Here is a 27,263-nt window from a genome sequence, read left to right as displayed (position 1 = left end):
AATTTACGGAGGAGAAACCCCTACTACCGGAGCAGAGAGGACAAGATACTGAGATGGTGAGCATTTACTTTATATAACTGTGAATGTGAATGTGTATGTGTATGTGTATGTGTGTGTGTATGTGTGTGTGTATGGGTGTATGGGTGTGTGTGTATGTGTATGTGTATGTGTGTGTATGTGTATGTGTGTGTGTGTGTGTGTGTGTGTGTGTGTGTGTGTGTGTGTTCAAATGTGTATTTGTTTTTGTGCAGAGTGTGTGATATAATAGTGTATTTTTGTGTGTCTTTCTTTGGAAACAGAATGTGTTTACATGTGTAGGAGGGATGAATCATACACTGCATTTCAATTCAGGAGTGTGAAAGAAGGGGTGGGGGGGACAAGACTATGTAATTGAGAGGCTGCAAGGTCTAACCAAATCCACTGATTGCAGCAGTATGCCCGTCTCAGCAGGAGCTGTAAGTAACTCTTGATTGCTGGGACTGTATGTGAGGAGGACAAGAGAGGTGGCATCAGTAGAGGAAAGACAATCACATTGATTGAAATGCCAAATGTCTAAGAGAATATGTCACTGTAATTTATACACTTCCCTGACTCTCTTGACAATGATTGAGAGAGGGGAGAAACTAATTACTAAGACGATGCCAAGGCATTGGCGGATAAAACTTGGAGGCCAAATAATACATTCAAAGTTATTAATGATTATTACCTGCTAGCTAGTAATTAGTCCCAAGGGAAATGCATATTAAAGTAAAACGTTATCGGGAGTGGATGTGTGACCCAGATGATATTGTATCCTTTAGAAGTCTATGTTGTTGAGGATTTAACAGGAGGATATCATTACAGCAGTTTATCCAGACAGATGTTACCTTAGCCTATCCTCTGTTGTCCTCCTCTACGTGGGTCATGTCCTCCCAGGTCTGTTAGTCTTCCTCCCCTCCAGGCCTCTCCCTGCCTGGACCCCTGAGGTGGACTGACCAGCCACTGTAACACACCTGTGTTTGTGTTTATGATGCAGAGAGACCAAGGGCGGTGTGTGAACGCACTCCCATGCGCAAGCCCTGCGCCACTCACCGCCCCCTCTTCCTCAAGCCGCCCCCCACAACGGTGGCATGTGATCGCGCGGCACTGGCTCCACCAGACCCGCAATCGGACCAGTGGGTGCATCCCGGTAATTACATACCCAGAACTCACCTGCAGGGAGACTATTCCCCATGCCCTGCAGGGGTACCAAATCTCCGTTACCTTTGACTGTTATCGGATGCACCTTTAACTCCTCACCTGCAACACATCCTGAGTCAGAGAAATATGGAGGGCCACAAACAACAGAGATGATCTATATTTATTAAAGGTCCTTTACACACAGGCTGTAGTAGTAGCAATAGCAGTGTTTCATACTGACATAAATTCACAGACAGGCTAAGGATAATCTGATGATAGAGAGATTTTGAACATTCCTGGAGACCAACATGCAGCCAGCCAACACCTCCAGCACAATGTCGCAGCCCCCCCCACCACCACCACCACCACCATCACCACCACCACCACCACCATGCTGTGCTACTGCAGTCACACGTGGGCTCCAAAGGACAAGAGTGACACCTGCTGGTCCGACCGTCCCACTGAAACCACTAACGTCTCTCCACTAAAAACAACTGCATGAAATAACCATTCTCTCTAGGTGTGTCACTGTAACACTGTAACACTGTCTTGAATGGCATCACCCTCTATCAATGGACTGCTGATGACAATGCAACCATTTGTCAACTTTCCTCTTTCACCTCGTCCGTGTGTTGATCTATAATCCTTTTGTCTTTCCTGAAACCACTGTATATGAATACACTATCTAGGATCGCACCTTTAGCACCACAAGGAGTTTGGGGACAATTATTCTTAACCCACTAATAATGCTTCTGATTCAACTATAACCTCTATAGAGCATGTCCTTCATGTTGCACTGAAGTTTAGGGGAATGCTTGGGTTCTGGTTTGGCTCTTTTAGGGCAGGGAAAACGTATTCTATCTCTCCTGAGCCTTCTCTTCCCTGTCCACTAACTGCTGTCTGTCTGTTTGGACCCACACAGCCTCTATCTCTGTTGCTCTCTGTGGATCCATCCCCTCAGCTTTAACGGCCTGCTCAGCCCTGTGGCATCTCAGAAGTGGAAGCAGAGGGACTAACATACTGGGCGTCAGTTGACATTGTGTTTTTGTTATCTGTCTGCAGGAGAACTGTGAGACCCTGATGCCAATTGGAGACTGGAAGGTACTTAAAGTCTATTCTCTTCTATTCTCAATATACTGTATCCCCAATAATCGTTATGACTGTCCACTCGCCCGCGTAACCATGGTGTCGCACTGGGAGGAGAAGGAGGAGGGATTGGTTGGCCAAATGGTTGATGGAATCATTCGCTATCACACAGCACCTCTCACACAGTGTGGTACAGATTTGTGTCTGAATGATAACGTGTAAAGGACTTATTATATGTGTTTGTGTGTGAGAGAGACTGTTCAATGATTATCACTCACATAATAGGGCATCAATCTCAATACTACAACTATCACTATAACCATAGTAACCTACTATCCGTTATGGATTAGTAATACCACAGTCATTTTAAAGTCCTCAGAAGTTGATTTCTGTACCCGTGATGTTGTCAATTTGAACATGAATTCACGTGACGATGAGATCAGAATAATCCAGACACCTTGTTTCTCACCTCTGTCTGACGCCTCCAGTGTCACCCCCCTCTTCTCTCACTCTCTCCAGTCTCACCTCCTCTCTCTCTCTCTCTCACTCCCCTCTCCTACTGCCTCCTGACAGTCCTTTATAATGGAAAGGCTAACAAACACAGTTGCTTATTATGTTGAGTTAAACGGGAGAGGACTGTGTACCCTTACGATTGGTGCTATGAAAATAACAACTGTGATTTGCTTTGCACAAATCAAATGAACGGGCCTCTGTGTGCGTGTCCATGCATGTGTGTGTGATGAATTTTAATTAGCAAAAGAAATCTCACTGCATACTAAGCATTTGTTTATGCATCACCTTCCATGACTTTTGAGGAGCGATAAGAGGGGTGGGAGAGGAAAGGGGACAGGTAGGACAGGGACAATGGGAGGAAGGGAGGGAATTGTTCTGCTATATTCTCAATGTCTGAATACAGACCTTCCTCAGGCAACATAATGCTCTCAGCAGAAAACTCATTGCCTTTCAAACACAGACCTGACCATATACACACATTTCACTCACTAATATACCAGCATGTTCATCAGAACAGACCATATACACACGCTAATAAACCAGCATGTTCATCAGAACAGACCATATACACACATTACACACGCTAATAAACCAGCATGTTCATCAGAACAGACCATATAGACACATTACACACACTAATAAACCAGCATGTTCATCAGTACAGACCAGATACACACATTACACACACTAATAAACCAGCATGTTCATCAGAACAGACCATGTACACACATTACACATGCTAATAAACCAGCATGTTCATCAGAACAGACCATATACACACGCTAATAAACCAGCATGTTCATCAGAACAGACCATATACACACATTACACACGCTAATAAACCAGCATGTTCATCAGAACAGACCATATAGACACATTACACATACTAATAAACCAGCATGTTCATCAGAACAGACCAGATACACACATTACACACACTAATAAACCAGCATGTTCATCAGAACAGACCAAGTATTTTCACCAGGGGTGACAGCTTTGAGATTGACCTATAATTATTTAAAAGAGTTGGATCTCCCCCTTTTAAAAGTGGTAGGACAAATGCTGATTTCCAGATATTTGGAATTTCATTACATTCCAGGGTTAGATTGAACAGAGATGTAAGTGGTTCAACTATGAAATCAGCTGCCAGATTTAAAAAGCAGGGATTCAAAAGATCAGGACCTGCAGGCTTTCTCTGATCGAAGGATTTCAGGGCTTTATGTACCACCTGCACTGAGAATGGCAAAAAGCAAAAAGTTTGACCAGCTCTCACTGGTTCATCCACACAGGGTTGTACAGAGATAGAGGACACTGAATCAAACAGCCTACCAGATGATACAAAGTGCTCATTAAAACACTCATAAAATTGATTTACTCTGAACTACACATGTAGTATTAAACTGAACATTAAAATAACAAGAGTTTTTTGCGCAAGGGCACGGGATGTGTGATTCGGGATGCTCAAAGAGGGGCGTCTATGTGATCATTGCACGAGAGGGAGAGAGAGAGAGCTCCTAGGGTAGGTACGCTTATAGCTCATCTCTTGGCAGAAGTACTGTAGACTACTTTATCACTGACCTCAACCCAGAGTCTCTCAGAGGGTTGACAGTCAGCCCACTGACACCCCTATCAAGTACATTATTTTCTTTAGGAATATAGTGAAGTAAAAGTAGTCAAAAATATAAATAGTAAAGTAAAGCACAGATACCCCAAAAAACCACTTAAGTAGTACTTCAAAGTATTTTTACTTAAGTACTTTATATACCACTGACTGTAATAGTGAAGGTGTAAACTTGGCAGTAGAAAACCTAAACAGTATATTTGACCTCTCAGCTTCTCTATCAAGTATTTGTTTTCAAGCAGACAACTTAAGAAAATGAACAACAATGACAAATGGTTTGATGAAGAATGCAAAAACTTAAGAAAGAAATTGAGAAACGTATTCAACCAAAAACATAGAGACCCAGAAAACCTGACCCTACGCCTTCACTGTGGTGAATCACTAAAACAATACAGAAATACACTACGGAAAAAGAAGGAACAGCAGATCAGAAATTAGCTCAATGTGTCATGTTCACTTGTTCCTGTGATTGTCTCCACCCCCTCCAGGTGTTGCTTATTTTCCTCAGTGTATTTATCCCTGTGTTTCCTGTCTCTCTGTGCCAGTTCGTCTTGTATGTTTAGTCAAGTCAAACAGCGTGTTTTTCCTGTACTCCTTTTGCTATTCTCCTTTTTCTAGTCCTCCCGGTTTTGACCCTTGCCTGTTTCTGGACTTTGTACCCACCTGCCTTGACCACGAGCCTTTCTGCTACTCTATACCTCCTGAACTCTGATCTGGTTTTGACCTTTTTCCTGTCCACGACTATTCTCTTGCCTACTCCTTTGGATGATTAAACATTGTAAGACTCCAACCATCTGCCTCCTGTGTCTGCATCTGGGGCTCGCCTTGTGCTTTGATACAATGTAATTGTAGAAACAAAATGTCAGTTTCTGCGAAAATTGGGAAACACTAAACAAACAACAACACAAATAATTATCTATCCAAAACGGAGATGTATGGATAAACCACTTCTCCAATCTTGTTTGCTCTATAACAAAGAACAAACAGCAAAAACATATACAGTACAAGTCAATAGTTTGGATACACCTACTCATTCCAGGGTTTTTCTTTACTTTGACTATTTCCTACATTGTCTTCCTTTCCTTTCCTTTTCTGTGGCAGTCCTCATGAGAGCCAGTTTCATAATAGCCCTTGGTTGGTTTTTGCGACTGCACTTGAAGAATCTTTCAAAGTTCTTGAAATTTTTCGGATTGACTGACCTTCATGTCTTAAAGTAATGATGGACTGTTCTTTCTCTTTGCTTATTTGAGCTGTTCTTGCAATAATATGGACTTGATCTTTTACCAAATAGAGCTATCTTCTGTATACCAACACTACCTTGTGACAACACAACTGATTGGCTCAAACGCATTAAAATGAACTTTTAACAAGGCACACTTGTTAATTGCAATGCATTCCAGGTGACTACCTCATGAAGCTGGTTGAGAGAATGCCAAGAGTGTGCAAAGCTGTCATCAAGGCAAAGGGTGACTATTTGAAGAATCTCAAATATAAAATATTTTTTGATTTGTTGAACACTTTTTGGGTTACTACGTGATTCCATATGTGTTATTTCATAGTTTTGATGTCTTCACTATTAGTCTACAATGTAGAAAATAGTAAAAATAAAGAAAAACCCTTGAATGAGTAGGTGTGTCCAAACCTTTGACTGGTATTCAGACCCTTTGCAATGAGACTCGGAATTGAGCTCAGATGCATCCTGTTTCCATTGATCATCCTTGAGATGTTTCTACAACTTGATTGGAGTCCACCTGTGCTAATTTCAATTGATTGGACATGATTTGGAAAGGCACACACCTGTTTATATAAGGTCCCAGATTTTACAGTGCATGTCAGAGCAAAAACCAAGCTATGAAGTCGAAGGAATTGTCCGTAGAGCTCTGAGACAGGATTGTGTCGAGGTCTGGGGAAGGGTACCAAAAAATGTCTGAAGCATTGAAGGTCCCCAAGAACACAGTGGCCTCCATCATTCTTAAATAGAATAAGTTTGTAACCACCAATAATCTTCCTAGAGCTGGCCGCCCGGCCAAACTGAGCAAGCGGGGGAGAAGGGCCTTGGTCAGGGAGGTGACCAAGAACCCGATGGTCACTCTGACAGAGCTCCAGAGTTCCTCTGTGGAGATGGGAGAACCTTCCAGAAACACAACCATCTCTGCAGCACTTCACCAATCAGGCCTCTATGGTAGATTGGCTAGACAGAAGCCACTTCTCAGTAAAAGGCACATGACAGCCCTCTTGGAGTTTGCCAAAAGTCACCTAAAGGATTCTCAGACGATGAGAAACAAGATTCTCTGGTATGATGAAACCAAGATTGAACTCTTTGTCCAGGCACTGCTTATCACTTGGCCAATACCATCCCTACGGTGAAGCATGGTGGTGGCAGCATCATGCTGTGGGGATGTTTTTCAGTGGCATGGACTGGGAGTTTAGTCAGGATCGAGGGAAAATCCTTCATGAAAACCTGCTCCAGAGTGCTCAGGATTTCAGACTGGGGCGAAGGTTCACCTTCCAACAGAACAACGACCCTAAGCACACAGCCAAGACAACGCAGGAGTGGCTTCGGGACAAGTTTCTGAATTTCTTTGAGTGGCCCAGCCAGAGCCTGGACTTGAACCCGATCGTACATTTCTGGAGAGATCTGAAAATAGCTGTGCAGCGATGATCCCCATCCAACATGACAGAGCTTGAGAGGATCTGCAGAGAAAATAGGAGACATTCCCCAAATACAGGGGTGCCAAGCTTGTAGCGTCATACCCAAGAAGACTCCATGCTGTAATTGCTGCCAAAGGTGCTTCAACAAAGTAAAGGGTCTGAATACTTATGTAAATGTGATATTTTAATTATTTATACATTTTTTAAAAAACTCTAAACCTGTTTTTGCTTTGTCATTATGAGGTATTGTGTGTAGATTGATGAGGGGGGGAAACAATTTAATCCATTCTTGGATAAGGCTATAACGTAACAACATTTGTAAAAAGTGAAGGTGTCTGAATTTTTTCCAAATGCACTATATATATCAACAAATTGGTTAGGGCGCTAGAACAGTCTGCACCACCTGGTCTCACCCTACTAGAATCTGAAGGTCAACATACCAATTAGGATCTGGATAAAGATACTTGAATCAGTTATCAAACCCATTGCTCTTTATGGTTGTGAGGTCTGGGGTCCGCTCACCAACCAAGAATTCACAAAATGGGACAAACACCAAATTGAGACTCTGCATGCAGAATTCTCTTAAAATATTCTCTGTGTACAACGTAAAACACCAAATAATACATGCAGAGCAGAAGTAGGTCGATACCTGCTAATTATCAAAATCCAGAAAATAGCAATTCTATTCTACAGGAAGCGATTCTCAACCTTCCATAACAAAGCCATCACATACAGAGAGATGAACCTGGAGAAGAGTCTCCTAAGCAAGCTAGTCCTGGGGCTCTGTTCACAAACACAAACAGACCCCACAGAGCCCCAGGACAGCAACACAAGTAGACCCAACCAAATCATGAGAAAACAAAAAGATAATTACTTGACACATTGGAAAGAATTAACAAAAAAACTGAACAAACTAGAATGCCATTTGTCCCTAAACAGAGAGTACACAGTGGCAGAATACCTGACCACTGTGAGTGACCCAAAATTAAGGAAAGCTTTGACTATATACAGACTCAGTGAGCATAACCTTGCTATTGAGAAAGGCCACCTTAGGCAGTTCTGGCTCTCAAGAGAAGGCAGGCTATGTGCACACTGCCCACAAAATGAGGTGGAAACTGAGCTGCACTTCCTAACCTCCTGCCAAATGTATGACTATATTATAGACACACATTTCCCTCAAATTACACAGATCCACAAAGAATTTAAAAACAAATCCAATTTTGATAAACTCCCATATCTATTGGGTGAAATACCACAGTGTGACATCACAGCAGCAATATTTGTGACCTGTTGCCACAAGAAAAGAGCAACCAAATACCACTGTAAATACAACCCATAATTATTTGACTTATTTTCTCTTTTGTACTTGAACTATTTGCACATTGTTACAACACTGTACATAGCCATAATATGGCATGGCTTTTGTGAGTGTAATGTTTACTGTACATTTGATATTGTTTATTCCACTTTGATCTATTTCACTTGCTTTGGCAATGTAAACATATGTTTCCCATGCCAATAAATCCCTTTGAATTGAAGGGAGAGAGATAGAGAGAGAGATAGAGAGAGAGAGAGAGAGAGAGAATCTCCCCTGATATAGAGCAGTGGTGGTGGTGATGAGAGAGCAAAACAAGAGCACAGCAGAGAAGATGCTGTGACTGATTGGGCAGCCAACCAATCAGATGCAGAGAGCCAGCCAAAGGGCTTGAGCTCAGCACGCCCTCACGGTGGGTTTATAAGGTGTCTGGGGAAGAGAGAGGACAGCAGCAAGACTGCAGAGCTCAGCCCTAGAACAGGACAAGGCTAGACGAGACAGAGACCACCAGCAGCAGCAGTCCCACTACCAGAGAGGACGGGCTCTGAATGTCTTGTCTCCACCCGCAGCTCCTACTCCTCCTGCCGCTCTTCCTCCTCTTTCTCCTCCTCCACCGAGCACACTTACTCAGGCACCATGCCTGAATGCTGGGATGGGGTGAGTGGCGGTGTAAAGTGTATCTGCAGGTGACTGAGTGACTGATAGCGTGAGGGTATTTTGATCAAGTAAATTCCCTGCTGTGTCTTAATGAACTCCTCTGTTCGTGGATGTGCATGACGAGCACATTGTGCACACGTTTATTTCTCGTGCACACGTTTATTTCCTGTGCACACACACAACCACGTCTTACCTTCTTCATGCATGTTCTTATACCATGTTTATATCGTAGCAGAACGACTAGCTGTCTATCATGTACCCATCTGTTTTAATGCTTTGGGATCATGAGTGAAATCTGCATGTTGAAATATTAGTAGTCTAGATTTGGTTTTATTATATAACTGAACATATGAGTTAATATTGCATAGTGGCATGGTTGTTGTACTGTTATTGTGTTGCTCTAATGATCAGTCGTGTAATGTCTCCGTGGAGACACACTGACACACTAATGCTGTGACACACTAATGCATTCTGCAACACATGCAAGCCTACACAGAGATGCCCGTAAGTCTGGGGGAGATGCAAATTATTCCGCACTTGGATGTCTGTGTAACCTTGGGAGTGAGGGAGGAAGGGAATTAGAGAGGAAGATGAGTGAGAGACAAAGAAATCACAGAAGAGACTAAGAGAGGGAGGGAGTATTTGCAGTGATACAGGTGCTGTTTTTACCTGCAGTCTATTGTGCTGCCATCCAGAAAATACCAAAATAGTTTTACCCATTCCATCAACCCCTATCATACTACACGTTTAGACAACCCAAATTACCTTTACCTTTACATTGTATCTGTCAATCGTTCACACAAGCATTTCATGTCACACAAAGACAAAAAAGAGAACAGATTTTACAGGTGAGTGTATTGCAGTAGCTGCCGATGTAATTGCTTCACAGAGGGCATGCAGCATACTGTCAGACATACATGTATTGGGTGCCAGACCGATGCGTGGTTAGGGAGCACTTAGCGTCACAGACTATGGCTACAGTACATCCTCAATGGCACCTTATTCCCTAGTTAGTGCACTACTTCTGACCAGGGCTCATATGGTGCCATTTGGGATGCAGCCTATCAGTGGCATTTCTCTGTCTGGCTGTGATAGGACATAATCCTGGAGCGCTGAACCAACGTTTATGGAAATAATATCTGCTGCCTCCATTTTGAGTGTGTCTGCCTGTCTGGCTGTGTTGATGAGGATGTGGGTCATGTGAGGTACCAATGAGACCCTGTAACTATGTCAACACCACACAATAACATTTTGTAATTAATATGCTATTGCATAGAATGTTTGCAGGTTTTTGTTTTTTCCTTTCATTTAAGACCTAGAAAACCAGATGTGGGGGTGAAGTTACTTACTAATTAGTTACCTTAATTAATCAATCAAGTACAAGGGAGAGGCGAAAACCCGCAGCCACTCGGTCCTCCGTGGAACGAGTTTGACACCTGTGCTTTACAGTATATGTTGTCAGGCCTCTCAGAATGTTGATCAGAAGTGGAAGGTTGGTGTCTATTACATCTCAGTGATAGTGGGTCAACTGTTTGTGCTCACCATTGAGTGAACTCCATTGTATGTGCAGAGGTACAGAATGCGTCCCTGTGGAAGTAAATGTACATGCATTTAAATATGAGTATTTGTCTGTTTCAGGAACATGACATTGAGACTCCGTATGGGATGCTACACGTGGTTATTCGTGGGGCCCCCAAAGGAAACAAGCCTGCCATCCTCACCTACCACGATGTGGGGCTTAACCGTGAGTACGAACGCTGTCCTTCTACCTTTATTTGACCTTTATTTAACTAGGCAAGTCAGTTAAGAACAAATTCTTGTTTTCAATGACGGCCTAGGAACAGTGGGTTAACTGCCTGCTCAGGGGCAGAACGACAGATTTGTACCTTGTTAGCTCGGGGATTTGAACTTGCAACCTTTCGGTTACAAGTCCAACACTAGGCTACCCTGCCGGTATGCTTGTGTGTGTGCGTGCACACGCGCTTTCAGTGTGTGCTCCATGTGTGAGTTCATGTCTTTGTTGCACCACCATCTGTCATGTAACAATGACCTGCAGCTGGTTCCAGGGTTCATCTTGCCACACTTCCTAAGGGTGCTGTTCATGGTGGGATCTGGCAGCTGTATCCGTCGAGCTGTCAGCCCCGGGAGGTGTTGTGCCTATCTGAGGTGATAATTGGACTCCATTCTGGGAGCTATATCAGAGTACCAGTAGCATTCCCTGACAGCGGTCCAGCCAGCCCACTGCAGAGCGCAGACAGACAGTGTGACTCTCTCACGTTTACCCAGCATGTCCGTTACTACCTCCCAGCTGAGCCTGCTCGTTAGCTCCTCTAATTGGTGGATGGGGACTGCTTTTCAATGTTGCTGCAGTTTGCAGGGAGTATTGTTACACTTGTAGCAGGAAATGACTCCAGGATACAAAACACAATATTTAATCATCTACATTACAACTGCATTGCCTGTAGCTGTCTGAAATAGGATCCAGCCCATTGAAGTACCAGATACAAACTGCATTCCACAAGATAGCACTGTCTGTCAGTGGTCAGTCAACAAAGGACTGGGTAATGAAAGAATGATGGCTGGAGAGAGAAGAAAGAGGGAGAGTGAGAAATGTAGGTCAGAAAAACATCCCTATCATACAAGCGGGGTGGTGTTGGGGGAGGGGTCAGCACTGCTGCACTGTAGATCAGCTGTTCCTCTGCCTCCCTCTGCATGCCTGCCTCCCTCTGCCTGCCTCCCTCTGCATGCCTCCCTCTGCCTGCCTCCCTCTGCCTGCCTGCCTCCCTCTGCCTGCCTCCCTCTGCATGCCTTTCTCCGTGTGCATGCCTGCCTCCGTCTGCATGCCTGCCTCCCTCTGCATGCCTGCCTGTTTCCCTCTGCATGCCTGCCTCTGCATGCCTGCCTCCCTCTGCATGCCTGCCTCCCTCTGCATGCCTGCCTCCCTCTGCATGCCTGCCTCCCTCTGCATGCCTCCCTCTGCCTGCCTGTCTCCGTCTGCATGCCTGCCTCCCTCTGCATGCCTGCCTCCGTCTGCATGCCTGCCTCCGTCTGCTTGCCTGCCTCCCTCTGCATGCCTGCCTGCCTCCCTCTGCATGCCTGCCTCCGTCTGCATGCCTGCCTCCCTCTGCATGCCTGCCTGCCTCTCTCTGCATGCCTGCCTGCCTCCTTCTGCATGCCTGCCTCCTATTTTCTATCACCTTAGCAACTCCATGTTGTTGTCTGTCACCACAAACCGAAGAGAACTAGGACAACAGCGGCGGTGGGAGGGGGGGGCAGAGTTGTTTTCAGAGGTGAGGTATATAGGGTGTCATTGCTGGTCTGTTAAACAGAGAGGGATGGCACTTCAGTTAACCTATAACCTCAGTTAAAATGCAGTATATCAAACTAGATCGTCTTTTCTTTACTCTGACTTAATGTACGATCACTCAAGCACCCAGATGATAATGGAATGACTCCCAGCAAAACCTCAGGTCATTTCCCATTCTCATTTCCCCTGCTGACGAGGTGCTCCCTGCATAGTGCATGTTTAACGTTGTCTTCCCTCTGTCTCTCTCTCCCTGCCCTGCACAGACAAGTTGTGCTTCAACAGCTTCTTCCACAACGAGGACATGCAGGAGATCACCAAGCACTTTGTGGTGTGTCATGTGGATGCTCCTGGACAGCAGATTGGAGCCTCTCAGATGCCACAGGGGTATATAACACCTAAACACACGTACATGCCTGTACACACTTATACATATCCATGCACCTCTGGTGTCTTTTATTGGCTGGAGTGTGCAGACAGACAGATAGACAGGGATTCCTTCAGTGCTGTCTCTTGGTCACGTGACTGTTTAACTAAAGATCTCCACCTCACCTCTCAACAGGTACCAGTACCCCACCATGGACCAGCTGGCAGGCATGCTGCCCAGTGTAGTGCAGCACTTTGGGTGAGTGGGCCTCCCCTTCCTCTCTCTCCTAGTAAACAGTACATATATTATCCATATTGTTCAACTGTGAATGCATGAATGAACCTGTAAAGTAATTCAAACCATTCTCATTTGACAGATTCAAGAGCATTGTGGGCATTGGAGTTGGGGCTGGCGCTTACGTCCTGGCCAAATTTGCTGTAAGTCATACCCGGTTATTGTTCTTTGCTTTTCCACATATTTCATATTTTGGGGCCTAATAATGATCCCAGGTGTTTCTACCACAGGAGGTTGGTGGCACCTTAATTGGGGAGGACGAGCTCATGGTAATGGCTCAAGTGGAATTAGTGGAATGGTATCAAGACATGGTTTCTATGTGTTTGATGCCATTCCATTCGCTCCGTTCCCGACATTATTATGATCCATCCTTCCCTCAGCAGCCTCCTGTGGTATCTATCTAACATAAGACAGCGTAACTCTGCTCTGCTCTGCCCTCAGCTGATCTTCCCTGATCTGGTGGAGGGCCTGGTGCTGCTCAACATCGACCCCAACGGGAAGGGCTGGATCGACTGGGCCACTGGCAAGGTAGAAGACCTCTGTGGCAAACACATAAACAGAGTTACCTTTCAAAACTATCAAAATGGCTGCTGTACTTGCAATTGGTGCAAGGTAATAATATCTATCTCTCTTTCCTCATCTCTCTCTTTCTCTCTCTCCTCCTCCTTCCTCTCCAGCTCTCTGGGCTCACCAGTGCTCTTCCAGACACAGTCCTGCCCCACCTCTTTAGCCAGGTGAGTCCTCACTCCAGATATGTGTGGTAATCAAACCATTATCCACGTACCTACAATAGTTTGTGGCAATACACAGGACTACACACCACAATAACAACAACACTAGACTGGAGGCTTTGGATTACACACCATAATAACAACAACAACACTAGACTGGAGGCTTTGGATTACACACAATAATAACAACAACACTAGACTGGAGGCTTTGGACTACACACCATAATAACAACAACACTAGACTGGAGGCTTCAAACTACACACAATAATAACAACAACACTAGACTGGAGGCTTCGGACTACACACCATAATAACAACAACACTAGACTGGAGGCTTCGGACTACACACCATAATAACAACAACAATAGACTGGAGGCTTCGGACTACACACCATAATAACAACAACACTAGACTGGAGGCTTCGGACTACACACCATAATAACAACAACACTAGACTGCAGGCTGTGTAATGTTAATAACCTTCAGAGACACCAGTCTCTCAGTCTACCTGTGTTATTGTGGATGGTTGTACAGGAGGAGCTGATGAACAACACAGAGCTGGTCCAGAGTTACCGTCAACAGATCAACAACACCGTCAACCAGGTCAACCTGCAGCTCTTCTGGAACATGTACAACAGGTAACACACACACCTAGTGTGTACACACACACGCACGCACGCACGCACGCACGCACACACACACACACACACACACACACACACACACACACACACACACACACACACACACACACAGACAGACACAAATCAAATCAAATGTATTTATATAGCCCTTCATACATCAGCTGAAATCTCAAAGTGCTGTACAGAAACCCAGCCTAAAACCCCAAACAGCAAGCATTGCAGGTGTAGAAGCACGGTGGCTAGGAAAAACTCCCTAGAAAGTCCAAAACCTAGGAAGAAACCTAGAAAGGAACCAGGCTATGAGGGGTGGCCAGTCCTCTTCTGGCTGTGCCGGGTGGAGATTATAACAGAACATGGCCAAGATGTTCAAATGTTCATAAATGACCAGCATGGTCAAATAATAATAATCACAGTAGTTGTCGAGGGTGCAGCAAGTCAGCACCTCAGGAGTAAATGTCAGTTGGCTTTTCATAGCCGATCATTAAGAGTATCTCTACCACTCCTGCTGTCTCTAGAGAGTTGAAAACAGCAGGTCTGGGACAGGTAGCACGTCCGGTGAACAGGTCAGGAATCCATAGCCGCAGGCAGAACAGTTGAAACTGGAGCAGCAGCACGGCCAGGTGGACTGGGGACAGCAAGGAGTCATCATGCCAGGTAGTCCTGAGGCATGGTCCTAGGGCTCAGGTCCTCCGAGAGAGAGAAAGAAAGAGAGAATTAGAGAAAGCATACTTAAATTCACACAGGACACCAGATAAGACAGGAGAAGTACTCCAGATATAACAAACTGACCCTAGCCCCCCGACACATAAACTACTGCAGCATAAATACTGGAGGCTGAGACAGGAGGGGTCAGGAGACACTGTGGCCCCATCCGATGATACCCCCGGACAGGGCCAAGGATAAAACCCCACCCACTTTGCCAAAGCACAGCCCCCACACCACTAGAGGGATATCTTCAACCACCATCTTACCATCCTGAGACAAGGCCGAATATAGCTCACAAAGATCTCCGCCACGGCACAACCCAAGGGGGGCGCCAACCCAGACAGGAAGATCACATCAGTGACTCAACCCACTCAAGTGACGCACCCCTCCTAGGGACGGCATGAAAAAGCACCAGTAAGCCAGTGACTCAGCCCCTGTAATAGGGTTAGAGGCAGAGAATCGCAGTGGAAAGAGGGGAACTGGCCAGACAGAGACAGCAAGGGCGGTTCGTTGCTCCAGAGCCTTTCCGTTCACCTTTACACTCCTGGGCCAGACTACACTCAATCATATGACCCACTGAAGAGATGAGTCTTCAGTAAAGACTTAAAGGTTGAGACCGAGTCTGCGTCTCTCACATGGGTAGGCAGACCATTCCATAAAAATGGAGCTCTTTAGGAGAAAGCCCTGCCTCCAGCTGTTTGCTTAGAAAATCTAGGGACAATTAGGAGGCCTGCGTCTTGTGACCGTAACGTACGTGTAGGTATGTACGGCAGGACCAAATCAGAGAGATAGGTAGGAGCAAGCCCATGTAATGCTTTGTAGGTTAGCAGTAAAACCTTGAAATCAGCCCTTGCCTTAACAGGAAGCCAGTGTAGGGAGGCTAGCACTGGAGTAATATGATAAATTTTTTTGGTTCTAGTCAGGATTCTAGCAGCCGTATTTAGCACGAACTGAAGTTTATTTTGTGCTTTATCCAGGTAGCCGGAAAGTAGAGCATTGCAGTAGTCTAACTTAGAAGTAACAAAAGCATGGATTAATTTTTCTGCATCATTTTTGGACTGAAAGTTTCTGATTTTTGCAATGTTACGTAGATGGAAAAAAGCTGTCCTTGAAACAGTCTTGATATGTTCGTCAAAAGAGAGATCAGGGTCCAGAGTAACGCCGCGAGGTCCTTCACAGTTTTATTTGAGACGACTGTACAACCATTAAGATTAATTGTCAGATTCAACAGAAGATCTCTTTATTTCTTGGGACCTAGAACAAGCATCTCTGTTTTGTCCGAGTTTAAAAGTAGAAAGTTTGCAGCCATCCACTTCCTTATGTCTGAAACACAGGCTTCTAGTGAGGGCAATTTTGGGGCTTCACCATGTTTCATTGAAATGTACAGCTGTGTGTCATCTGCATAGCAGTGAATGTTAACATTATGTTTTCGAATGACATCCCCAAGAGGTAAAATATATAGTGAAAACAATAGTGGTCCTAAAATGGAACCTTGAGGAACACCGAAATGTACAGTTGATTTGTCAGAGGATTCCATTCACAGAGACAAACTGATATCTTCCCGACAGATAAGATCTAAACCAGGCCAGAACTTGTCCGTGTAGACCAATTTGGGTTTCCAACCTCTCCAAAAGAATGTGGTGATCGGTGGTATCAAAAGCAGCACTAAGGTCTAGGAGCATGAAGACAGATGCAGAGCCTCGGTCTGATGCCATTAAAAGGTCATTTACCACCTTCACAAGTGCAGTCTCAGTGCTATGATGGGGTCTAAAACCAGACTGAAGCATGTCGTATACATTGTTTGTCTTCAGGAAGGCAGTGAGTTGCTGCGCAACAGCTTTTTCAAAATCTTTTGAGAGGAATGGAAGATTCGATATAGGCCGATAGTTTTTTATATTTTCTGGGTCAAGGTTTGGCTTTTTCAAGAGCGGCTTTATTACTGCCACTTTTAGTGAGTTTGGTACACATCCGGTGGATAGAGAGACGTTTATTATGTTCAACATAGGAGGGCCAAGCACAGGAAGCAGCTCTTTCAGTAGTTTAGTTGGAATAGGGTCCAGTATGCAGCTTGAAGGTTTAGAGGCCATGATTATTTTCATCATTGTGTGAAGAGATATAGTACTAAAACACTTGAGTGTCTATCTTGATCTTAGGTCCTGGCAGAGTTGTGCAGACTCGGGATAACTGAGCGTTGAAGGAATACGCAGATTTAAAGAGGAGTCCATAATTTGCTTTCTAATAATCATGATCTTTTCCTCAAATAATTTATTACTGCTGAAGTGAAAGCCATCCTCACTTGGGGAATGCTGCTTTTTAGTTAGCTTTGCGACAGTATCAAAAATCAATTTTGGATTGTTCTTTTTTGTACACACACACACACCTAGTGTGTACAGACACACACACACACACACACCTAGTGTGTACACACACACACACACACACCTAGTGTGTACAGACACACACACCCACACACACATAGTGTGTACAGACACACACACACACACACACACACACACACACACACACCTAGTATGTACAGACACACACACACACAGACCTAGCGTGTACAGACAGACACACACACACACACACACACACACACACACAGTTTGCAATTTGTGTGGTGTGCGTGTGCGCGCGTGTGTGTGTGTGTGTGTGTGTGTGTGTGTGGCAGATGGTGAGAGCACTATATTATTTGAGAGAATGTAAGCAGTGTGTCTCACAGTTCTCCTCTCCCTCTCAGCCGTAGGGATCTGGAGATGAACCGCTCTGGGACCATCATCAATGCCAAGACCCTGAAGTGAGTCTCTCTCTACACTACTAGACTATTGTCCTTTGGTCTTTCATGGCATTGTCTAATTAAGCAATAAGGCACAAGGGGGTGTGGTATATGGCCAATATACCATGGCTTAGGGCTGTTCTTAAGCACACCGCAATATGGAGTGCCTGGATACAGCCCCTAGCCATGCTATATCAAATATTAGGACAAGCAACGTCGGAGTGGCATTAACTAAAATACAGTACAATAGAATATACATAGTATATACATATGAGATGAGTAAAGCAGTATGTAAACATTATAAAAGTGACTAGTGTTCCATTATTAAAGTGGCCAGTGATTCCATGTCTATGTATATAGGGCAGCAGCCTCTAAAGTGCAGGGTTGAGTAACCGGGTGGTAGCCGACTAGGGATGGCTATTTAACAGTCTGATGGCCTTGAGAGAGCAGCTGTTTTTCAGTCTCTCAGTCCTAGCTTTGATGCACCTGTACTGACCTCGCCTTCTGGATGGTAGCGGGCTGAACAGGCAGTGGCTCAGGTGGTTGATGTCCTTGATGATATTTTGGCCTTCCTGTGACATCGGATGGGGTAGGTGTCCTGCCCATATACCACAAACCCCCGACGTGCCTTATTGCTATAATAAACTGGTTACCAACGTAATTAGAAGGAACACATTTTGTGTCATACCCGTGATATATCAGCATTCAGGGCTCGGTCCACCTGCTTTATAGTAGTATATAGGCAGCCTTTAACATTCATAACAGGTTACTGAAATTAGCCATATTTGTGTATGTGTGTGTGTTGTTGCTGATCTGTGCTCTGTGTTTCTAGGTGCCCTGTCATGCTTGTTGTTGGTGACAATGCTCCAGCTGAGGAGGGAGTGGTGAGTCCTTTTCTCTCATCTACACCCTCACTCCATTTCAATCTCTTACTCCTCTACCTCCCTGCCTCCCTGCCACACCTCCCTTCCTCCCTGTCTAACCTCCCTTCCTCCCTGCCACACCTCCCTTCCTTCCTCCCTGCCTGACCTTCCTTCCTCCCTGCCACACCTCCCTGCCTCCCTGCCTGACCTCCCTTCCTCCCTGCCACACCTCCCTTCCTTCCTCCCTGCCTGACCTTCCTTCCTCCCTGCCACACCTCCCTGCCTCCCTGCCTGTCCTCCCTTCCTCCCTGCCACACCTCCCTGCCTCACCTCCCTCCCTCCCTGCCTCACCTCCCTTCCTCCCTGCCTCACCTCCCTTCCTCCCTGCCTTACCTCCCTGTCTAACCTCCCTTCCTCCCTGCCACACCTCCCTTCCTTCCTCCCTGCCTGACCTTCCTTCCTCCCTGCCACACCTCCCTGCCTCCCTGCCTGACCTCCCTTCCTCCCTGCCACACCTCCCTGCCTCACCTCCCTCCCTCCCTGCCTCACCTCCCTTCCTCCCTGCCTCACCTCCCTTCCTCCCTGCCTTACCTCCCTGTCACACCTCCCTGCCTCACCTCCCTGCCACACCTCCCTTCCTTCCTCCCTGCCTCATCTCCCTTCCTTCCTCCCTGCCTCACCTCCCTTCCTCCCTGCCTCACCTCCCTTCCTCCCTGCGTCATCTCCCTTTCTCCCTGCCTCACCTGCCTCACCTCCCGGCTGAGTCAACTGTGTGTGTCTCACTGCCTCGCCAAGGCCCATATGTATCTCTCTCTCTGCTCCAGTCTCTGGGTTTTCACATGCTCTTATGGGCCAGATATTTCTTTCTGTACTGTTAATCTGCTAGACTTTCAGGAGGTCAAGGCTTAATCACATCCCTCCTCTGTAAATGTAGGGATGATAGGAGGGGATGGACAGGGGAGGAGTAAAATGACAGGTTATACAACCTTTTGAGAGAGAGAGAGGGAGAGAGAGAGAGATGGATGTCAATTTAATATTTATTGCTATGTGATGTGTCTGCCAGCACACATCTATACACACCCCTTGTGCTGGAATGACTCATCACTGCAGCAGACTTCAGTAGCTGGGTCCACCCTCTCCCCCACCTCACTCCAAGCCTCTCTTCTGTCTTTCATTCACAACATCTATGTCTCCACAATCCTATTGATTTCAATTTTTTATATATATGTATATATGTATGTACCGGTATATATAAAGAGACGACTCCGGGATGCTGGCCTTCTAGGCAGAGTTGCAAAGAAAAAGCCATATCTCAGACTGGCCAATAAAAATAAAATATTAAGATTGGCAAAAGAACACAGACACTGGACAGAGGAACTCTGCCTAGAAGGCCAGCATCCTGGAGTCGGGTACTATTTAATGAAGCTGCCAGTTGAGGACTTGTGAGACGTCTGTTTCTCAAACTAGACACTAATGTACTTGTCCTCTTGCTCAGTTTGGTACCGGGGCCTCCCATTCCTTGTTCTATTCTGGTTAGAGCCAGTTTGCGCTGTTCTGTGAAGGGAGTAGCACACAGCGTTGTACAAGATCTTCAGTTTCTTGGCAATTCCTCGCACAAAATAGCCTTCATTTCTCAGAACAAGAATAGACTGACGAGTTCCAGAAAAAAGTTATTTGTTTCTGGCCATTTTGAGCCTGTAATTGAACCCACAGATGCTCCAGATGCTCAACTAGTCTAAAGGCCAGTTTTATTGCTTCTTTAACCACAGTTAGTTTTCAGCTGTGCTAACATAATTGCAAAAGGGTTTTCTATTGATCAATTAGCCTTTTAAAATGATAAACTTAGATAAGCTAACACAATGTGCCATTGTAACACAGGAGTGATGGTTGCTGATAATGGGCCTCTGTACGCCTATGTAGATATTCCATTAAAAATCTGCCGTTTCCTGCTACAATAGTCATTTACAACATTAACAATGTCTACACTGTATTTCTGATCAATTTTGATCATACATTTTAATGGACGAAAAAAAATGCTTTTCAGGCTAAAACAAGGCCATTTTTAAAAGGGACCCCAAACTTTTGAACAGTGGTGTACATCTAAGAATGAAATGTCCAGCACCTTGATCCTTTATGTAATATTTTGTTGTTCCTCAAGGTTGAATGTAATTCCAAACTTGACCCGACCAACACCACCTTCTTAAAGGTATGAATGCAAAGCATTAATTGTGGAATGTTGGTCTTTATTAGATTTTTCATCTAATTAATTTACCAAATGGAAAACAATTGTGCCTTACATGTTGTACTTGTTGAAACATTTGATGTAATGACTAATGTTCCTGTTCTCCCCTGTTGTGCTTCAGATGGCTGACTCTGGTGGACTTCCTCAGCTCACACAGGTCAGAACACTGCCTTCAGATGGCCCTCTGCATCCTCTCATTCCATATTCAAATACTCCTACTATTATTTAACCATGCCTTCCTCTGCACCACCTCCATATCCCACTTACTTCCTCCAGTTTCTCTTCTGACGCAACTCTCATATGACCCTTAACTTCCTCTTTAAAATACCTCTCTAACCTCTCTATATAAGGCCTCCATACAACCCTCTTATGAATCTCCACTTCCTCTTTTTATAAGCCATTCTGCCACCATGAGAGGGTTGGCTCTATAGCACTCTCCACAGAACTCCACAGAGGTCATTGACATCATCTGGGGTCAGGGTTACACAGAGTCTCAGGAGGTCAAATGTCCAACCGTGCTCTTCTTGTTGTTTTATAGCCTGGAAAACTGTCCGAAGCATTCAAGTACTTCCTTCAGGGGATGGGCTACAGTAAGTATCTAGAACCCGATCACAGTAATTTGTCATACCGTATATGAGTGAGTGTGTGAGACTGTGCATGTGTTTGAGGTCTCTCAGAAACTAGGCATCACTACCTTGACTGAGTTTATCTCTCCATACCTTAGAAATACAATGTTGTACAGTCTTCTCCCTTGTTTGTCTTAATCCTCTGCTTAAACACTGTCTGTACGTTGGGTTACTCTGAATGTGTGATGGAGTCCAGTCCGGACTGTGTTGTGAAAATGTTGTTTGGTATGGTGCGATGTGATGTCTATTGCAGGGACCTGTGTTGTGTTAATCTTGCCCTCTATGTTTTCCTGCCTTCGCTCAGTTGCGTATGTGAAGGATCGGAGGTTGAGTGGAGGGCCAGGTACTTCCTGTTTGCTGTTCACCTCTGACCTCCTCCTCTCTTCTTCCCCTACATGAGATGTGGAGTGATAATACTCTGATCATATATCTGCCTTGTGACTTATTATTGCATTTTATTTGTTTTGGCGCTTGATTTCTGGTCATTGGCAATCTTGACAATATATATTTTTTTTTATAAAAAATTATGCATTTTTCCTCAACCTAAGGGAAAATATGCCATTGTTACTTTTTTCCCCATCCCTGCCATTGCATTCTCTATCTTGCTCTTTGCATGGGATACAGTTAATTATGATCCAGAATTGAACTCTCATTGGCACATTGGAGTGTCCAAGTGAAGCAACCTTTTGAGGAATGTTTGCATGAAAACAAATAGGAAAAGATCTTGCCAGATTGTAAATGGAATATTATAGCTAATAGGCCTGTTATGCAAATACAGTGCCCTCCATAATGATTGGGACAGTGAAGCATTTTTTATTATTTGGGCTCTTTACTCTAAAAGTTTGCATTTGAAAACAAACAATGACTATGAGGTTAAAGTGCAGCTTTGATTTGAAGGTATTTTCATCCATATTTGGTGAACCGTTTAAAAATTACAGCACTTTTTGTACATAGTTCCCCCATTTGATATTTGTGCATCTGTAACTTTCTCACTTGTCATTATTTACGATTCATTCAGGATGATCCGTAATCATGGTAGCATCCACATTAATGTAGGAGTGTTTAGAAACATATTCTATTCAAATTTACAATAAAAGTGACTCCAAAATGACACAATACATTATTTACCATTCATTTATATTGGGAACAAAAATCTGAAACACAACCAAAACAAACAGCAGATGCATCCAACAGAATTGTAGAGTCACAAACTCATAGTCATTGCGTGCTATACACTGCCTTCGGAAAGTATTCAGACCCCTTGACTTGTTCCACTCCTGTGTTGTCTTGGCTGTGTGCTCAGGGTCGTTGTCCTGTTGGAAGGTGAACCTTTGCTCCAGTCTGCGGTCCTGAGCATTCTGGAGCAGGTGTTCATCAAGGATCTATGTACTTTGCTCCGTTCATCTTTGCCCCGATCCTGACTAGTCTCCCAGTCCGTGCAGCTGAAAAACATCCCCACAGCATGATGCTGCCACCACCATGCTTCACCGGAGGGATGGTGTCTGGTTTCCTCCAGACGTGATGCTTGGCATTCAGGCCAAAGAGTTCAATCTTGGTTTCATCAGACCAGAGAATCTTGTTTCTCATGGTCTGAGAGTCCTTTAGGTGCCTTTTGGAAAACTCCAAGTGGGCTGTCATGTGCCTTTTACTGAGGAGTGACTTCCATCTGGCCATTCTACCATAAATGCCTGATTGGTGGAGTGCTGCAGAGAGTTGTCCTTCTGGAAGGTTCTTCCATCTCCACAGAGGAACTCTAGAGCTCTGACAGAGTGACCATCACCTCCCTGACCAAGGCCCTTCCCCCCGATTGCTCAGTTTGGCCAGGCGGCCAGCTCTAGGAAGAGTTTTGCTGATTCCAAACTTCTTCCATTTAAGAATGATGGAGGCCACTGTGTTCTTGGGGACCTTCAATGCTGCAGAAATGTTTTGGTGTCCTTCCCCAGATCTGCGCCTTGACACAATCCTGTCTCTGAGCTATAAGGACAATTCCTTCGACCTCACGGCTTGGTTTTTGCTCTGACATGCACTGTCAACTGTGGGAAAGGGGGATACCTAGTCAGTTGTTCAACTGAATGTATTCAACTGAAATGTGTCTTCCGCATTTAACCCAACCCCTCTGAATCAGAGAGGTGCGGGGGGCTGCCTTAATCAACATCCACGTCTTCGGGGCATGGGGAACAGTGGGTTAACTGCCTTGATCAGGGGCAGAACAACAGATTTTTACCTTGTCAGCTCTAACCACTAGGCTAGCTGCCGCCCCTGGACATGCACTGTCAACTCTGGGACCTTTTATAGACAGCTGTTTGCCTTTCCAAATCATGTCCAATCATTTGAAGTTACCACAGGTGGACAATCAAGTTGTAGAAACAGCTCAAAGATGATCATTGGAAACAGGATGCACCCAAGCTCAATTTCGAGTCTCATAGCAAAGGGTCTGAATACTTGTGTAAATAAGGTATTTCTGTTTTTTATTTGTAATAAATTTGCAAACATTTCTAAAAACTTGTTTTCAGTCTGTCATTATGGGGTATTGTGTGTAGATTGCTGAGGATTTTTTAAAATTTTAGAATAAGGCTGTAACGTAACAAAATGTGGAAAAAGTCAAAGGGTCTGAATACTTTCCGAAGGCACTGTATATATGGGACCAAATACTTAACTTTCTGCTACATTAATACACATGTAAGTGAATTCGTCCCAATACATTTGTTCCTCTAAGATGGGGGGAGGGGACTGTCCGCTTTTACCTTTACCTTCAGACTGACCTCCCAAAATTGTACCTTCCCCTATTTAATTCTGTCTTATTTATTTTGCTCTCATTCTCTCTCTGTCTCCCTCTCTCTTTTTCTCTGTCTGTCTCTCTCTTAGTGCCCTCTGCCAGTATGACCCGTCTGGCACGCTCCCGAACGGCCTCACTGACCAGTGGCAGCTCCATTGAGAACTCTCGTATCCGGGGTTTTACACACACTGACAGCAACGAGGGCCAGGTCAGCCACACCATGGAGGTGTCCTGCTGAACCCTCAAACACACACACGTAGATAAACAGACAGACAGAATGACGTTGGTTGGAGAGAGATGAGTTTCTACTTTGAAATTGTTAGTGCAGGATGTTCTCTCTATCTATCTCTATTTGTCTTTGTCCTAGTATTATCTTTCCCAAAGTCCCTCAGTATTTGACAACTTTTGCCCCCCTCACTGTAAAATGACACCAATGTATTACTCTCCCCCCTTAAACTTAAGAAAGTTTTGGTTTTCTTGAAATTGTCGTCTGTTTTGCTCAGTGTCTCCTCCCCCTTAATTTCCCCTGCTCCCCCAGCCCTCCACCTCCACCTGCGCCCGCCCTCCTCCACTCAGACCCATAGCCTCATCTGCCCCCTCCCACACTCATCCGCTTGCCTGCCGAGAGTTTCTGTGAGGTGGTCAATGAGGGTAGTTAAGTGGTTTGTGGTCAGTGAGGATGGTTGGGTCACTGGGGAAAAGACATACCTGACATTATGTAGGTTGCTCTATTCTTGCTCTTTGTCTGGGAAGTTGAAGATTTGACAGAAAGCAGCACACAGCCTTATATTTCAGAGGGGGTTTATATCACATTGTGGAGGATGTGTCTGTGTGACAGCTACTAGATCAGTATTCCCACTCCACATTCCATGCATGGCGTTTTCCCATTGATTGTCATAAAGAAGCATAAATACATGTAGAGTGATTCTATACCCATGTAGCCCACGTGACTCCACTCACCTGCATTGGTAGGAGCATCCACCCTATAGGCAGTGTGACCACGGTCATTTCCAGCTCCCTAAAATGGAAGTAGTTCTGCCGAGGATCGGTTCTTAGTGGTCTCCCAAATGACAATCACACCTTGACCCAAACCAAACCAGACCTAGGAGTCGAGGCAGAACCTGTTAGATCTGAGATGTTCTTCTCTCAGGTCATATATACCAAATCTACACACACACACACACACTAACCTACGACGGCTGGGCTCTGTAAGGGGACCGATTGAAATGATATCGGCACAGAAGCACAAAACATGCACAAACTTACGCACACATGCAAACACTGTCAATGTGTCACAGTTCATGTATTTACATACCCATATGCATAGCTCACATAGAGAACTAACATCCCACAGACCTCTTTTTCCCTCCATGATATTGAGCTGAAATACTGGTCGTTGTTAATGGAGAGGAGTGTGCTGCTAGCTGCTGTGATGGACGATCCATTGAGTCAAGTCCTATGAGGAGGAGCTGTTGTCCCTGACAATTTGCACAGTAATGTCTTTCTACATTCTATTTGCATTCCTTATTCTCAGTAAAAACATCTCCCTATTCTCTATTTGAATGTCAATCTCTGCATCCCCGACAAGGGTGAGGTGGGATAACTACTACTGCAGGGTGCTTCCTGGGACTGTCTGTAAGGGACGGGACTTTTTTGGGGCCCTTTGCTCAAAGCTAGGAATGTAGGGAAATCCCACCCCCAACCACAAGATGCCCTGCCCCTTACAGATACTTCCAGTCGCCCCAAAAGGGCTATCAGCTGAGGTCACTTTTCAGTTCATAGTGTTGCCTGGCAACAGTGCACCAACGTACAACGGTCCCCAAGGGGTACACAGCAAAGATTTTAGGACAGAGAGATGAATTCATGAATGACTTCTGACAAAGAGTGAGGGAAAGGGAGAGATTATGTCTGGATGAATAAGAGGAATTTTCATTTGTAAAGATGGAAAGAGTGTGAGAGAGCTGGATCTACAAAATGTCTTGATAGGGGGACAATACGGGGGGGGGGGATCGGGGGAATAATACATGTAAAGAGGGTATGAGTGGGGCTTCTGGGAGAGGATATTGGGTCAGGTCAACAAACACTCCCTAATACTCCTCTAATCTGTTTGCATGCACCTTAATGTGTGATATTCAAGGCTGTGGTCATGCATTTTCTATCCGTAAGACTACTGTTGCTGTCAACTCTTGAGCAGGCCTGATTTTGACCCCTCCCTCAGTCTCATGCATACTGTCTGGTGGCCCCTGAATGTAATTGGTCATATTAAAGTGCTGTACAGTATGGTCCAAGTGCCCCCTTCCACCCACCCACCACCATTACCCACTAGTGCTTGTAGCTGCTTTCCCCCCTACCCTAATACCTACCCTACATTGTATCCTAACTCCTACCCTACACTGTACCCTAACTACTCCCCTACATTGTACCCTAACCCCTACCCTACATTGTACCCTAATTCCTACCCTACATTGTACCCTAACTTCTACCCTACCCTACATTGTACCCAAACAGCATTTGGTTCCTCTTTCCTAGAGTTCCCCTTTTTACATAACAATATAATTCAGTTTTCTGTGGTGTATTGGTTCTCGTGTATTATTATTATTATTATTACAGTATTATTGATTGATTTATATTGAGCAATAAGTTGTTTTTTGACTGTATGGTTTCATGAGAGTCTCCCCAACATTGTTTCTGTTCACAGAGAAAGTAGGATTGACTCTTACCTGCTTAGTCATAAAATGTGTAATGTAAAGTTTAAATATACATACAGTATATATACCGTAAGCTTTCTCTGTCCAAGCATTGAACATGTAAAGACAAAGAAATAAAGACTTTATGTCAGCATGGAGTCATATGTTTAATAAGTGCATTTCTTTGCAACACTGGTTTTATTGAAAAAGTCATGATTCACACATTTTTTCACTTACTTCC

The 27,263-nt window shown here is 44.7% G+C and overlaps 1 protein-coding gene across 2 annotated transcripts; it reads left to right on the top strand.

Moving 5' to 3' along the window:
* The first annotated feature begins 8,797 nt into the window (after positions 1 to 8,797).
* LOC115134371 (protein NDRG4) lies at positions 8,798 to 24,742 on the top strand. Of its 2 annotated transcripts, XM_029668261.2 has the most exons (15): positions 8,798 to 9,002; positions 10,641 to 10,746; positions 12,573 to 12,693; positions 12,869 to 12,931; positions 13,050 to 13,110; positions 13,409 to 13,495; positions 13,645 to 13,701; positions 14,235 to 14,338; positions 17,793 to 17,849; positions 18,661 to 18,712; positions 20,850 to 20,897; positions 21,055 to 21,090; positions 21,472 to 21,523; positions 21,864 to 21,902; positions 24,425 to 24,742. In XM_029668261.2, the coding sequence occupies exons 1-15, from the start codon at positions 8,982 to 8,984 to the stop codon at positions 24,571 to 24,573; spliced, it is 1,053 nt and encodes a 350-aa protein (XP_029524121.1). In that variant the 5' UTR covers positions 8,798 to 8,981; the 3' UTR covers positions 24,574 to 24,742. The 2 variants fall into 2 exon arrangements, with proteins under 2 accessions (XP_029524121.1, XP_029524122.1); XM_029668262.2 differs by lacking the exon at positions 21,864 to 21,902 and having other exon boundaries at positions 8,803 to 9,002.
* The last annotated feature ends 2,521 nt before the right edge of the window (positions 24,743 to 27,263 follow it).

Source organism: Oncorhynchus nerka, linkage group LG9a (assembly GCF_034236695.1).
Source record: "Oncorhynchus nerka isolate Pitt River linkage group LG9a, Oner_Uvic_2.0, whole genome shotgun sequence".
NCBI classification, from domain to species: Eukaryota; Metazoa; Chordata; class Actinopteri; order Salmoniformes; family Salmonidae; genus Oncorhynchus; species Oncorhynchus nerka.
This window is presented reverse-complemented; position numbering and strand designations above follow the sequence as displayed.

Bases quoted from the DNA above. Each gene is read 5' to 3' on its own strand.
- LOC115134371 (XM_029668261.2), top strand. From the start codon at position 8,982: ATGCCTGAATGCTGGGATGGG. The intron at 12,932-13,049 runs GTGAGTGGGCCT...CTCATTTGACAG, and splicing joins AGTGTAGTGCAGCACTTTGG to ATTCAAGAGCATTGTGGGCA. The intron at 21,524-21,863 runs GTAAGTATCTAG...GCCTTCGCTCAG, and splicing joins CCTTCAGGGGATGGGCTACA to TTGCGTATGTGAAGGATCGG.